This window comes from Ictidomys tridecemlineatus, chromosome 6, assembly GCF_052094955.1.
Source record: "Ictidomys tridecemlineatus isolate mIctTri1 chromosome 6, mIctTri1.hap1, whole genome shotgun sequence".
NCBI lineage: Eukaryota > Metazoa > Chordata > Mammalia > Rodentia > Sciuridae > Ictidomys > Ictidomys tridecemlineatus.
In genome coordinates, this window is record NC_135482.1 from 119981939 (window position 1) to 119996963 (window position 15025).

The window sequence follows — 15025 nt, forward strand, 5'->3', positions numbered from 1 at the left end:
GATGTTGATTTTTGTATCTGGCTACTTTGCCAAATTTGTTTATTAGCAGTCTTTTGGTGGATTTTTTTTTGGAGGGAGGCAGGGGGCATCTTCTACATATAGGATCATATCATCTGCAAACAGTGATCATTTGACTTCCTTTCCTATTTTTATCTCTTTCATTTCCTTCTCTTGCTTTATTTCTCTGACTAGAAGTTCTAGCACTATATTAAATAGGAGTGATGAGAGTGGACATCCTTGTTTTGTTCAGATTTTAAAGGAAATGCTTTCAGTTTTTCCCTATTTACTGTGAGGTTGGGTTTGGGTTTTTCGTACATAGCCTTTATTATGTTGAGTTAGGTTATTTCTATCCCTAGTTTTTTCAGTCTTTTTTTTTTTTTTAGGAATAGGTACTGAATTGTTGAAGACTTTCTCTCCATATATTGAGATGACTAAGTGATTTTTGTTCTTAATTCTATTTATGTGATGAATTACATTTATTGATTTTCATGTTAAACCATCCTTGCATCTCTGAAATAAAACCAATTTAGTCATGATGTTCAATCTTCCTAATATGTTTTTGAACACAGTTTGCTAATGTTTTAGTATTTTTGCATCTGAGCTCATCAGAAATATTGGTCTGTAGTTTTCTTTCCTTGATAGGTCCTTTAGTCAGTCCCATCTTAAATATGAGGGTGAACTATCAAAACTAATAAATATTTTTATCTATCTAGGTCTTTTATGCCACTCTGGATCAAATCTACCATGGGGAGCATCCCCTGAGGAAACCAACCACAGACATCCTCAAGGAAACACAGGAGAAATTTTATGGCTTACCCTACGTTCCGAATACTGTGAGTCCAGCATTTTAATCCCTTGTGTGCTATTGAATGACTTTGCTGGTGTTTCTGTAGGTGGTGATCCAACCAATAGAAACTGAGCTCGTATTGGCTTAAGCAAAGGAGTGAATTTATTGAATCTTGTAACTGGAGGTGCAGGAGGGTATCTGGTTCTAGCCAAAATGGATCTAGGTCACCAGTAATATTTTGGGAAAGGTTTCTTTTTCCATTTGTCCCCTCTGTTCTTCTCTTGAGTTCTTTGCATTTTCAGAAAGGTTTTTCTGACTAGGTGGTATGATGGCTACCAGTAAATCTAGGTTTATCTCCTCTGTCTTAGTCTAATAGAGAGCTAATATAAAAGTACTGTATAAACTTCATAATGCAAAAGGAATGTCAACTTGTTTTATTTATTATAGAATTAGATATTAGAATATATTGTGCTGAGATTCAGTTAATCACTAAACTAGAATTGTCCAGTGAACTGTCAATGTTAACACTCAGACATTCATGGGAATAATTTATATTTACCATTTTATATGTATGGTATTCTTTTTCAATAGTTTCTTATTAGAAGCTTAATCATCTTCTCTAAATGTAAAATGCTAGTCATACTAAACAACTTCTTTGTTATTTTCTGGATATTGAACCCAAAAGTACTTTACTACTAAGCTGCATCCCCAGTCCTTTTAATTTTTATTTTGAGGCTGGAACTCTTGATAAAGCTTTTTAATTACTAGAATTATGGGCTTCTAGCACTGTTCCCAGCTCTAAATATCTTTTTTTTTTTTTATTGATTGTTCAAAACATTACAGAGCTCAAGACATATCATCTTTCATAAATTCGACTCAATTGGGTTTTGAACTCCCCAAATACATAATACAGACTCACTTCTGTTACATACTCACATTTTTACATAATGGCATATTAGTGACTGTTGTATTCTGCTACCTTTCCTATCCCCTACTATCCCCCCTCCCCTCCCCTCCCCTCCCATCTTCCCTCTCTACCTCCTCTGCTGTTGTTCAATTCTCTCCTCTTTTTTTCCCCCTCTAAATATCTTTTTTTTAAAAATTTTCTAATAGTGCCAGGGATCAAAACCAGTGCCTTTCAAGTGCTAAGCATGAGCTCTACCACTCTACTCCTAACTACCTATTGTTGCTCACATATAATTTATTGTTCTAGTACTCCAAACTATTGAACTCTTGATTATCTGTATTAGTGAGAAATTGTAGTGCCAAAAATAATATAACAATTCACCCGTGGAATACATAACAGTTGCCTAGATTCTGCTAGCTTTTTCCTGTTTTCAAAATATTTACTGATTCATGGGTTTTTGGACTTGTATATTTTTGCTCTCATTTTATAGTCCACTTTGCTTATTTAAAAAATTGATGGGAGTTAAACTCCATGTAGTTACAATATAAGTAATAAGTAGTGAAATTGTAGGAAGAACAAAAAGAGAAAATATCTGGGAGGCTTTCTGTTTTAGTCAGCTTTTATGCTGCTGTGACTAAAGGACATGATTAGAATAATTGTAGAGGAGGAAAGGTTTACTTAGGGCTTTCAGAGTTCTCAGTCCAAAAACAGCAGGCTTCATTCCCCAGGAAGGGAGGTGAGGCAGGATATCATGGAAGAATAGTGTGGCAGAGGGAAGTGGCTCACTTGATGATCAGAAAGCAGAGAGAGAAAGATCTCTACTTGCCAGGAGCAAATATATTGCCCAAAGCCACACCACCAATGCCCTACCTCCTCCAGCCACATCTCATCTGCCTCCAGTTACCACTCAGTTAACCTCATCAGGGATTAATCCATTGATTAGTTTAAGGCTATCACAACCTGATTATATCCCCTCTGAACCCTCTTATATTGTCTCACAGGTGAGATTTTGAGGGACACCTCACATACAAACCATAACACTTTCCAAAGCTACAGAACTTCATCTGTGACTGAGTTGCTTACCTCCTGCATGTCTTTATCTTATCTTTTTTTAAAAAAAATAAATTAAACTCCTTTTTATTTAAAACCAATAGCTTAAAGCATAAAAATTGGACATATTTATGTGTTATCATTCTTAAGTCTTATGATAATATAGCTATGCCTATTTTTATAATAGAACCCAAACTTCCTTTATTATCTAAGTTTCTTCTATGAAATCATTTAATATATAAGAATGAAATGACACTGGCAATCATATTCTGAACCAATGATCTATAAGTCATTTTTAACTTAAAAGGAAGGATGATATAAAGTCCACTCTTCTTATCCTATTCCTTTTGGAAAAATAAAAAAGGTTTATCTCTTCACTGGGGTTATCTCTCACATTCACATTCAGTAGCATCTTAGTGTAAGTTGTTTTAAGAGATCCTTAGGAGAAGTTTAGCTATGTTTAGAGAAGACATTATTTTAAAGCTTGTGTATTGTATTTTGGGGGCTCTTTTTCTTTTATTTGGTACTGGGAATTGAACCCAGGGATGCTTTACCACTGACTTGCATTCACAGCTCTTTTTATTTTTTGTATTTTGAGATAAGATCTCACTAAGTTGCTGAGGCTGGCCTCGAACTTGTAATCTTCCTGTGTGTCATACACACACACACAAACACACAAACAAATACACATATATGTATTTTAGTGTCTGACACTTTGCTTGATTTGCACAAATATTGCACTCTTCCTACTTAGAAATTTTACATTTCCTCATTCATCAATTCATTCATTAATCCTATAACAAACATTTCCATAAAAATAAAGAATAAAGCCAGGCTGTATATTGGAACTCCTAAATGTAACATTCATAAAAAGACTAGGAATACAAAATATGTAAGAAGTCAGAAGAAACAAAACTGTCATTACTTGCAGATAATTGATTTTCTGCAAATAAAACAAAAAGTATCCACAGGTAAGTTGTTAAAATTAGAGAAGTTAGCAAGTTTTCTGCATGTCATTAATATATTAAAATTAATTCCATCTCTACCTATGACAGACAAATTGAAAATAATTTTATGGATACCATTAAGGCAACAAAAAGTGTAAAATATCTACCAAAATAATCTTTTTTAGAAAGTATATTGTCTTTTTGTCAAAAATGATAAAACCTTATTCGAACTATTTTCAAAATTATAATTGAACAAAAAACTATACATTTATGGATAGCAAAATTTAACCTCAAAAAGATGTCACATTTTCTCCAAATAATCTAAGCATTTAATATTATAATGTCATTCTCTATATGTTTCTTTGAACCTATCAAGCTAATTATGTAATTTTATACAGAAGAGCAGTAGCCAGGACAATTTTGAAGAACCACAAGTTGTTTAACTTGCCCATTTGGGATTTAGATAGTTACAGGGGCTGGGGTATAGCTCCGTGGTAGAGCACCTGTCAAGCATGTGCAAGTCTCACAGTTTCATCCCTGGCACTGCAAAATAAATAAATAAATAAAACCATAAAGAAGCAATAACAACAAAAGCCAAAGACTGCCATAGGAATTTAGATAGGGTAATACTGCTGTGAGGATGCATAGTGGAATAGATGTAAGAGCCCAAAAGCAGACTCAATACATTTTCCATTCTTGACTACAAGCTGGGTTGACAGCTTGGATATGTGGGCTCAGAAGGATTATCATCACCACCCTCCTCCAGTTTTAAAATGTGCTGTAGAAATTGCAAGTACTTATAGAAAACATGAAAACTGGATATCTGTCTCCCATGCAATATAAAAAGTAAAATGGGCTAAAGACCCAAATGTAGGAAGTAAAATTCTCAATTTCTAGAAAATAATATGAAAAAATATCTTTAATATAGTATTTTTTATACTCAAAGTCATCTTCTTTAAAGGGTGCTAATCATAAAGCAAATAATTGTCAAATTTATGTTGAAATTTAAAAGTACAAGTTAAATATAATATTAAAATATGAAAATCTGTGCATCAAAAATATTTTAAAACTGAAATGGAAGTAGAAAGTGGAAGCAGATATTTCAGTATGTATTCAACACATATTTTTTCCATGTTTTTTATTTTTAAAATTTTCAATTGCCATCTTGGCAAAGAATATTTTAAAAGTACTTTGGGCAAACAACTTGGATACACAATAAATCACACAAAATGATCTCAGTATTAATCAAGGAATGCTACTTACAAACACCTTATAATATGATTTTACTCTTACCAGTTTGGAAAAAATAAAATGGTTGAAAATAACCAAATGTTGGCAAGGATATTGAGTCACAGGAAGTCTTACACACTGCAGGTTCAAGTGCAAATTGGCACAACCACTTTGGACAAAAATTTGACATTATCTTTTTACATTGAATATGGACATACCCTATGGTCCAGTGAAACTCCTATTTACATAATGTATTGTACTTTTTCTGCCAGATATACTTTCTGTACTCTGTGTTAAAAATAGCAAGGTTTATAAGAATTTATAAAAACTCTTTTTTTAAAAAAAGGGGGAGGCCAGGGGCAGTGGTGCATGCCCAGGTAATCCTAGTTACTTGGGAGGCTGAGGCAAGAGAATCGAATGTTTGAGGCCAGCCTCAGCCTCAGCAACTTAGTGAGGACCTACAACTTAGCAAGACCCTGTCTCAAAATAAAAAAATAAAAAGGAACCAACCCTAGAGGCTCTTCAATAAATGAATGGATAAAGGAAATGTGATATATATAAAATGGAATTTTATTCAGCCTTATAAAAGAATGGCATTTGTAGGTAAATGGATGGAGTTGGAGAATATCATGCTAAATGAAATAAGCCGATCCTAAAAAAACCAAAGACCAAATATTTTCTCTGATATGTGGATGCTGATTTATAATGGGGTGGACAGCTAAGGAAGAATGAAGGAACTTTGCGTTGGGCAAAGGGGAGTGAAGGGAGGGGATGGGGCATGAGGGTGCAAAGGATGGTGGAATGAGACGGGCGGATATTATTACTCTATGCACATGTATGGTTGCATTATAGTGTGACTCTTTGAAGTGCATTCTGCTGTCATATATTACTAATTAGAATAATGAAGGTGGTGGGGGTGCTGGGATGTGACTCAGTGGTAAAGAGCCCCATGGGTTAATCCCCAGTACTAAATAAATGAATAAATAAATAAAGGGAGCCTGGTTTTGGGTGAGGGGAAGAAGGAGGAAGAACCCAAGTAATCATCAACAGGAAAATGGAGAAATAATTTGTGGCATCTTCATCAAGTAGAATACTATACAATAGTAGAAATCAAGGAATATAGATGGTGAACCTAACAGGCACAAGGCAAAGTAAGTGAATTTCTTAGGAATCAAAGTAATACATTTATATAAAGTTCAAATCATGCAAAGCTAGGTCATAGATATAAGGGAATAATAAGCACAGAATTCAAATAGTGCATACCTCTGGCCAACGAATGGACCAGAGAAATCTTGCAATATTTAATGTTTTGAACTGATTGGTGGATATAAGAAGTTGTTGACTTTGCATTCTACTTTGTTAATGGAAATACATCCTTGGTATATATTTTTCAGTTTGAAAAACTGGTTTGGGCTGTAGTGTGTAGGGTAAAGAGTGGGTTTGGGGAGACCTGCTGGGGGTTGTTATATGCCTTCACAAAGCTGATGGTTGTTTGAGCTAGCATAGCAGCCATGGGAAAGGAAGGTTAGAAAGGACTTGAGTACTGTGCAGAAGGCAGAGTTGATGAGACCAAGGGTGGGATGCTGCATAGGCAGGGGTACTGAGCAGCACTGAGAGCAGGTAGAATGGTAGGGAGGCTATAATGTTCATGTAGGACAGAAGAGGACTTTATTGTGCTCACCCGTAAACTTGCTTCCAGAAATTGTTTCTTTGCCATGAATAATTTTATTCCACCAAATTAAACAATGAGAAAAGGAAAATATATTTCAAATAACAACCTAGAGATTATTCATAATTTTTATAGTCTATACAGATTACATGGATGTGTGTAATGTGGTCTAAGCTATTAGACATGGACTATGTATGTGTCTTATTAGCATTTCTGAAGTGCATTGATGACTCATCTTGTGAATAAAGTGTCCTGTCAATTATCTTTGGGAAATATTGATTTTAACAACATTAAGCCAGTGCCTCTCCTCCAGGACCTTCAACGTACTAATGAGAACTGTGAGTCTTTGGTGCTCTATCCCCACTTGCTAACCATGGATGTCTTCCTAGATTATTTCTAGGCCCTAGACCTGTGTGGGACATGTTTTGGAAAACTGCCTTTATATTACTTGTAACTATGTTGCTGTAACAGATAATGATGTAGTTCCACCATTGTTCCATATCAAATTATGGATGTTACTCTACAAAGAAATAAATAGCCTTATTGTGTCAGCAATGTATTAATATTTATGTGAGTGATAAATCACTCTAAAAAATATAGACAAGTTTAATTCTTTCTTTCTACTAACATTAGTTTGATGCTAAAAATCCAATGTTCCTGCTCGGTTAGTTGTGAATAGAGAGCAGTTTTACAACATGTACCGACAGGCTTGTGTTGTATTATGACCACTTCTTTTTCATTTAGAGTATAGTGAGATATGTTTGTTTTGTTTTTATACTAATAACCCTCTCTTGGCCTCAAAACCTTTTGTTTCTAAGGGATTGTACATCTTTCTTTTGTTTAGTTCAAAGAGTAAAACATGTTATATTTTTGCTTTAATAGTGTTCCACGTTTGTAGTTTTGCCTTTTCATACATCTCTCTGAAGTGGTTTAGACAGTCAAGTCTGAAGTTGAAACTTTTTTCTCTGGGATGAAACTTTTTTCCAGACTTTGACCCTGTGACTATGGCCTGATGAGTATTTTTCAGGCACAGAACATGAGCAACTGGCTCCATGAAGAGACTACAGTTTCTGAAGATCTGTTAATGATGCAGTTATATTTCAGCATTTTGAACTAAGTTGTAGATTTGTGAATTTTGGTTGTAAAGCAGTGTCTCCAGCCTAACTCTTCTCAGGGGAGTGCTGTTACCTGAATAAATCTCATGGCCAGTGAGACACTCTCTGATCCTTTTCTGAGCTCGAATTTAAAACAGTAAATATATACAGAAAAAGAAAGTCCTGAGCACTGTAAGTCTTTGAATGAAAATATCTTAATAATGTGTCTGGGAAGGTTGTCTTTCTTCTCAGTTTGTAACTTAATGCTTGCCATCCTGATGACATAAAAGTTGCTTAAGGAAGACCTATTTCAGGAAAAGTTACTGAAGCATATTTTGATATTTAGACATTATTATAACAAACACCAACAAAGAATGTGCAAGAGGACATATTGTGAATAGTACCCATTACACATTTAGGTTTCATTTCTTTATCTGGCACAAACTTCGTAGAGTGACACAGAGTACAAGTTGGTTAAAGTGGCGCACCAATCATTCCATTTCACTTGAGGCAGGGAAGATGGGAATTTACATAATCTATATGTAAATGTCTGTACATTTACTCAGATGTGTGCTGCATGCTTACTGGGGAAGAAAGCAGATATACCTGATTTCTGCAACACACTTAAGGTATATTATTTTCAATAGGCTGCCGCTTCAGGAAACTGCTTTCTATTAAGACTTATCTCTACTAAGTCTAATTATACAGAAGGGATATGTATATATTTCACATTAGGCATGATTTCCCATTTTTGCATACCCTGTTGTTAGAAAACGGGAGAGTTGTGCTGAATTTATTCAGACACATAAAATGTGACTTTATTTGTTATTGAGTATAAAGAAAACTACAGTATTTCCAAATCCCAATTTATATATTTGCACATGAATTTATTTGTATTATTTATATTATAGATAATGTTTATAAATTATTTTTAAAAATTGACACATTTATAATGTATACTTGTATGTTATATTTTTATTAAGTGCCTACTGTGTACTATACACGATCTAGGTGATAGGATATAACAATGAATAAAATAGACCAAAATCCTTGCCCTCATGGATTCTGTACAGGAAAGACTTATATTTACATGCACATTCATTGATGGTTGATATCTGGCTGCCCCGACAGACATTTTATTATGAAGCAAAGTATTTCTTGAGCTCTTCATATTGCTTTAAGTTTTGAGCAAATCAATTGAAACTAAAAACTGAGAAGATTGGGACATTCTGTTGCATAGTACAGCAAATACAGGGGACGTGTTGGGACCCTAGTGTTTAGTTTCTAGGGAGAGGCTCCTTCATGTAAAGCATTCATGAGGAAGAGAGGTGCCTTTTGTGTTTTCATCAGACTTCTGCATTCTTCCTCCCTGGATTATCTGGTAACCCACTTCCATTACTATTGCATTATCAAGCATTTGTTGAGGTGTAGTATTCCCTGGGCATGGTGCCTGCTGGACAAATGGGAGGTTAAGCAAAGGGAAAAGGAAGGTTGAGAAGACTGGAAGAGTGGTTTGAACCACCGGGTGGCCATCAGACAGACCTGGGTGTTTGGTGCTTGACAGGTTGGGAGGTAGTGGTGGGATGACATCCATTGCTTTAATGGGGCCATCTGTGGGGCTGGGGCTGGCAGTCAGTGAAATATAGTGTCCAGTAGAGGTAGCTGCTTTATATGGTGCAGAGATCATGAGTTGAGTTTGATGTGACTGTAGAATATTCAGCTGTCAGATCTGCGGGTCTGAATCCCATGGAACAGTTCAAGGCAGGAGCTCTGTAGATTTGTGAGTCATTACCTAGAAAGAGTAGGAGAAGCTATTGGAATAGACAGTATAGAACAGAGTCTGCTGGGTGAGGCTGGGGGAATCTGAGAGAGACCACCAAGGAATAGTCAATCTGTGAGGGACAGGAGCATCTGTCAAAGGGTGCAAACTGGCCCAAGTTAGTACCGAAGCCTTTTTTCAACCACCAGCAAAACCCAAAATCTTAAACACATTATTTTCTTTTCTGCTCTCACAACAATCACAACAATATAAAGGTCTTCTGCTCTTTTGTATTATTTTAGGGCTACATTGACTTTATGTAGTTTGAAATATTGTTTATAGAACATTTGTTTTGGATGTGTGTTCTGAGTTCCCAAATAACAGAATAAAAATGAACTCTTTATAGAATTTATATGTAATCTGAGGGCTTCCCACCTTGAAATTGCTTGATTTTTGGAGCAGATTCCTAAAATGACATTGCTCTGGCCATGATTATATGTACAAAGGAAAGTAACTGCTAATTTACCAGTTGGGAAATGGAGTTCAGCCAGTGGTAAAGACAGATGTTTATATTGTGTGTGCATCTCAGATTAACTTTCAAATAGCCCTTCTGACCATGTGGAAAGACAGACAGGGATAGGAGATGAAATTAATATTTACTATGTGAGTTTTATTTTTTAATAATCTCAAAAAGAAGAAAAATGTAAGCACCTACCATGTGAAAATGATATTTTTATACAAAGTTTTGGTGTGTAATTAAGGCTTTTTTTTTATTATCATGGAGGTTTTTTTTCCCTATTCAGTCAGTAGTCAATTTTTAAGAGCTTCTTTGTTCAAAAAATGTGTGTGTGTGTGTGTGTGTGTGTGTGTGTGTGTGTGTGTATGTGTGTGTGTGCATATCTATCTTTCTCTATGCACATATGTTGGGGGGCCAGAGAGAAAAATGCATAAAGTTAGCTGATATTTGAGCATTCATATTTATTTTAACAATTGCTGTTATATTTTAATGCTGAATGTATAAAGCTTTTCATTGATGACCTCACAATTACATTTTAATTTTTTTTTTATAATTGGTTTTGACAGTGCTAAAGATTGAGCCCATTACCTTACCATGCTAAGCAACCTTCTACCACTGAGCTACTCTCCAGCTCCCAATTTCACAATTTTAGTTCAACCACTAGGAAATTGTATCACTGCTTATTGATCTTATGTAGTATCAAAATTTTGGTGATTTTTATTTTAAAATCTTTAATTTTAGAATGAAAAAGCAGTAATATAATTATCTATTAAAGAAGTTATCTAATAAATGATAATTTTTATTAAATAAATTTTTCCTTCTTGATTAAAAGTGCAATCAGATATTTTCCAATTATTTATTTTAGAGGTAGGTAAGAGAAACCATGTTCACATGATTGGGGGGCATCTCTTTATTATAGACATCTGAGGTCTGCTTTTGACTTTTGTTCTTCTTATCTCACACTTGTCCAGATATGGGTTTAAAGAAGGGCATAGAGGTCTCTTTCAATGTCTACAAAAATATATTGCCCGTTCAACAGTGGAACAAGCGCCTCAGAGAGTAGTTAAAGTTTACTATTCTCTCTCTCCAGAGAACATTCAACTTAAATAATGTGGTAAAATGCTATTCCTTCTTCTTAAGTTTTTCCTGGAGAATAAGTTCTGTTTCCTCCTATTCTTGTTCCCTGGTCTCCTGCAAATGGAAACGTGTGGGGTGAAGGCTCTGCCCAGGTTGAGCTACTTTGTAGTATTGGTTGTTGCTAAGCAAATGTTGGATGAAAGAAAACAATATTTATTTTTGTTTTTTTTTATCTTAAATTCAAAAACATCTGGGGCATATCTAGAAACACCTAAGTGGTTAATTGCATGTTAAATTCCTTTCCTCTTTGGCTGTGTAAACAACTGAGAAAATATTTACCTTCTCTGTCATGCTAGATTTATTTATGACTTTGTAACTAAAACACAGAAGTGTTATAAATTGAAATCTTTAATCTCACGATTGACTCATTTTCTAAAAATTTATATGGTTTTAGTTTGTGGGACAGCTGCAACTCTAGATTTCACCGATTTAGTCATGAGGAAATTGTATGACTGCCTGGGTTGTTTTTATAATATAGGACTTTGAGTCAAGTCACCAACTTTCATTTTATCTTGATTTTCATGAATAGTGTCGCACTTTTATTTGGTCTGAAATTTGACATGGGCTGGATATCATGAACTGAAAATCCAGAATATTAGAAGTTCTTTCTTTGTATTTTAAATGATGCACATGTGTCTTTTAGGTTTAAGTTATTTACATTTCAGGAAGGCTTTTCTCTGGTGATTCTGTAAGGTCAGTCAGGTTTTGTTCTCATCCAGAAGGAATGTGAGCAGGACGCAGGTCTCACACTATTATTCATGAAGTGATGGGTGCCCAGAGGGACTCCTTTTAATGCCTATTTACCTCAGCCCTATCATCAGCAGGACCTCCAAGGGCAATATTAGCCCTATAGAAACATTGCAATGGAGAGTATTCATTTTAAAATTTTATTACATTTTGAGTAATATACGCATGTGTTTAGAAATTCATAAATTATAAAGAGTTTATAGTATAGTTTCCTTCCTACCTTAATTCTCCTCTTGGTTCCTTTCCTGAAAGCAACCTGGGTTACTGTTGGCTGCACACTGATTTAAAGATAGAATTACCTCTGTTAAATATAAAGACAAAATCTGCAGTTCTCAGTCACTTCCTTTCCTTACTGCTTTTCCCCCTAATCAGCTGACTTTAGACTGGGAAATTATAATGCTCCCCTAAATTATAATGCTCTCCAAACAGCCATTAGTGAGGGCCATTCTGAATATTAACTTGATTATAACACTGCTCTCCTTAGCATCCTTCCATTGCTTCCATTACACTTAATCTGAAGGTCAGGGCCCTCTGCCCTCCCATAAGTTCCTGTATGGCTTGGTCACCCCAGTATCATCCAGCTCAACATGCCCTGTTTCCTTTGGCACTGGGTCCTTGGCACGTGTGCTTTGGCTCTCTCCTTCCTGCTCATTTTGCCTCTGTTTGAAATGTCATTTCTTCAGCTCTGGTCAGTCCCTCTGTTATACCATGTCATAGCACCAGGGCCCTTTTCCTCAGATCAGTCATGTTCCCAACTAGGGTGAAATTTCAGCTGGAGTGAAATTCACACAAGAGGAAAACTCATTTCTGATTTGTTCATTATTTTCCTTGCATAGTTACTTATCACAGTAGGTATCCAATAAAATTGAAGATTTTTTAAACCTTTTTATTGAGAATATAATTCACATAAACTGTACTCATTCTTGAATTTTTAGAAATGCATTTACCTGTGTAACTACTACCAGATCAAGATGTATGATTATAATAGCTCAGAGACTCCTGTAGCACTTATACACTTTGTCCCCAGGTGTTAGATCTAGAATGTTCCCCAAAGGCTCATGTGTTGAAGACTTGGTGCCTAGTGTAACAATGTTCAAAAGTGACCTAAATAAGAAGTGGATGGTTGATGGGACAGAGGCTGAGTAGAGTGGGTTTCAAGAAAAAATGGAAAGAGAAAAATTGGAGACAGCAAAAATAGGCATCTTTGATGTTTTCCTGCAAGAAAAGGAGAGAAATCAGACTTGACGGGTGTGCAGGGATAGAGATATTCAGGGTGAGGTTGTTCATTTGTTTGATTTCATTTTGATTTTTAATAAGAAGAATAACAGATGCACAGGCTAATGAGAAAAATCTATTAAAACTGCAAAAACAAAAAAACAAAGAAAAAAAAAGCAAAAAATTGTCAAGAAACAATAAAAACCCCTGATGATTCAGGAGAGAGGGAGGAAATCACTGGAAGAGATGAGAGAAAACTTTGTTATATGCCTACAGGGGTTAGCATTTGCTGGGAGCAAAGAGGGGGAGGGTCATTAGCCAAAAGTGTGAATGGGATAATAGTGCTGGTGTCTGAGAGGAACATGCAGGAGTGGGAGTCAGGGGAGCAAAATCATGAGGTAGGATTGTGGCCAGCGTGGAGGCCCCTCTTGAGGGTAGTAGCATTTGAAAGGAGAGCATTGGGACTGGCTGATCAGTGAATCAAGGGGCCAGAATAGTTTCCTACTGCTGTAGCAAATTATTACAACTTAGTGGCTGAAAACAGCATAAAAATACATTCTCGTATGGTTCTAGAGGCCAGAAATCCAAAATCAATCTGAGGGGGCTAAAATCAATGAGTCAGCAGGACTGGTCCTTTCTAGGGGGTCCAGGGGAGACTCCGTCCCTTGCTTCTTTTATCTTGTAGAAGCTGATGGCATACTTTATCTCCTGGTCACATCACTCTAGTCTCTGCCTTCCTGTGACATCACTTTCCCTCTCTGACCTTCTTGCCTCCTGCTTATAAGGATTCTTGTGATTGTTTTTAGGGCTCACTTGGATAATCCAGAATAATCTCACTAGGATAGTCCCTAGATATTTATCTTAATCATATATTCAAAATCCATTTTCCTACGTAAGGTGACATTCAGAGGTTCTAAGAATTAAGATACAATTTTCTTTGGGAGAAGGGACATTATTCTTTCTATCATGCAAGGCATTTGAAAGATTTGCTATGGAGACATTGATATTGGTGGGATTATAACAGGAATAGGACTGGTGAAAAATGAAACCAAACAAAAGTAAAAAATAGTCAAGAAACAAGAGGGACTAACTGATGATCCCACTAATGACTACAGCAGAAGAGTCAACATAGTCCATAGTTAGAGAAATTAGAGTTGGAACTGTTCTTGAGAAGGAGAAAGGAAGGATGTCTGGAACTGGCAGTGAACACGAAGAACACAGCTGCTTCTCCTCCAGGCCAATGATAGGTGAGATTTGGGAGAAAGCAGTCATCTTTTGAACAGATTGTAAGGGTAGTAGAGTTCTCGGTGGGGACACAGGTTTCTTATAGAACAAAAGGGTGAAGCGAACATGCAAAGAAGACAGATGAAAATTCAGATGATTTTGCTGATGACTGAATTTCAAAAAGTTCAGTAGATTATGGGGGAGGAGAAAGACGAGGCAGAAAATGAGATAACAGAGTGCTTTGGGGAGCCTAGTGCTACCTGTGGTCATTGATGTCAGCAAGCTGGATGGTATCAAGGCTAGTGATTTGTTGTGGTGAACTTGGGAGAGTGGGAAGCCTTGGCAGAGTACCTGGAGCTCTGGGAACCCCACTAATCAGTGGTGAAGCCGATGGAGGGTTGGTCCCATTCAGAGTGTATGGAGTAGAGTAAGGCAAACTCAAGATCCACCACACTGCAGAAACTGAGTCACAAAGGAGGGTACAGAAGATGCTATGTTTTGGATGTTAGTTTACAGAAGGAAAGTACATGTTTCTGGGTTTTTTGTTTGTTTGTTTGTTGTGTTTTGTTTTTGTTTCTGATGCTCTGGGTGATGTCAGAGGCCAGGTTGTACATTTAGTTTTAGGCTAAACTAAGAAGCTTTGCCTCAGATTTCCAAACTTTAAAGTTGTGTTATAGAGACAGAATAGAGGCGGGGGATTACTTTGTTTATCTAAGATGTCCCATGCAGCATTGGCATACAT

General features: G+C 36.1%; 1 protein-coding gene across 1 annotated transcript in view; it reads left to right on the forward strand.

The window, feature by feature from the left end:
- Nucleotides 1–15025, forward strand: part of Mipep (mitochondrial intermediate peptidase) — a 144341-nt gene that overhangs the window by 79629 nt on the left and 49687 nt on the right. The window contains exon 16 of the mRNA XM_005337580.4: nucleotides 714–833. Coding sequence (XP_005337637.1) covers nucleotides 714–833 — 120 coding nt within the window. The remainder of the gene's footprint in view (nucleotides 1–713; nucleotides 834–15025) is intronic.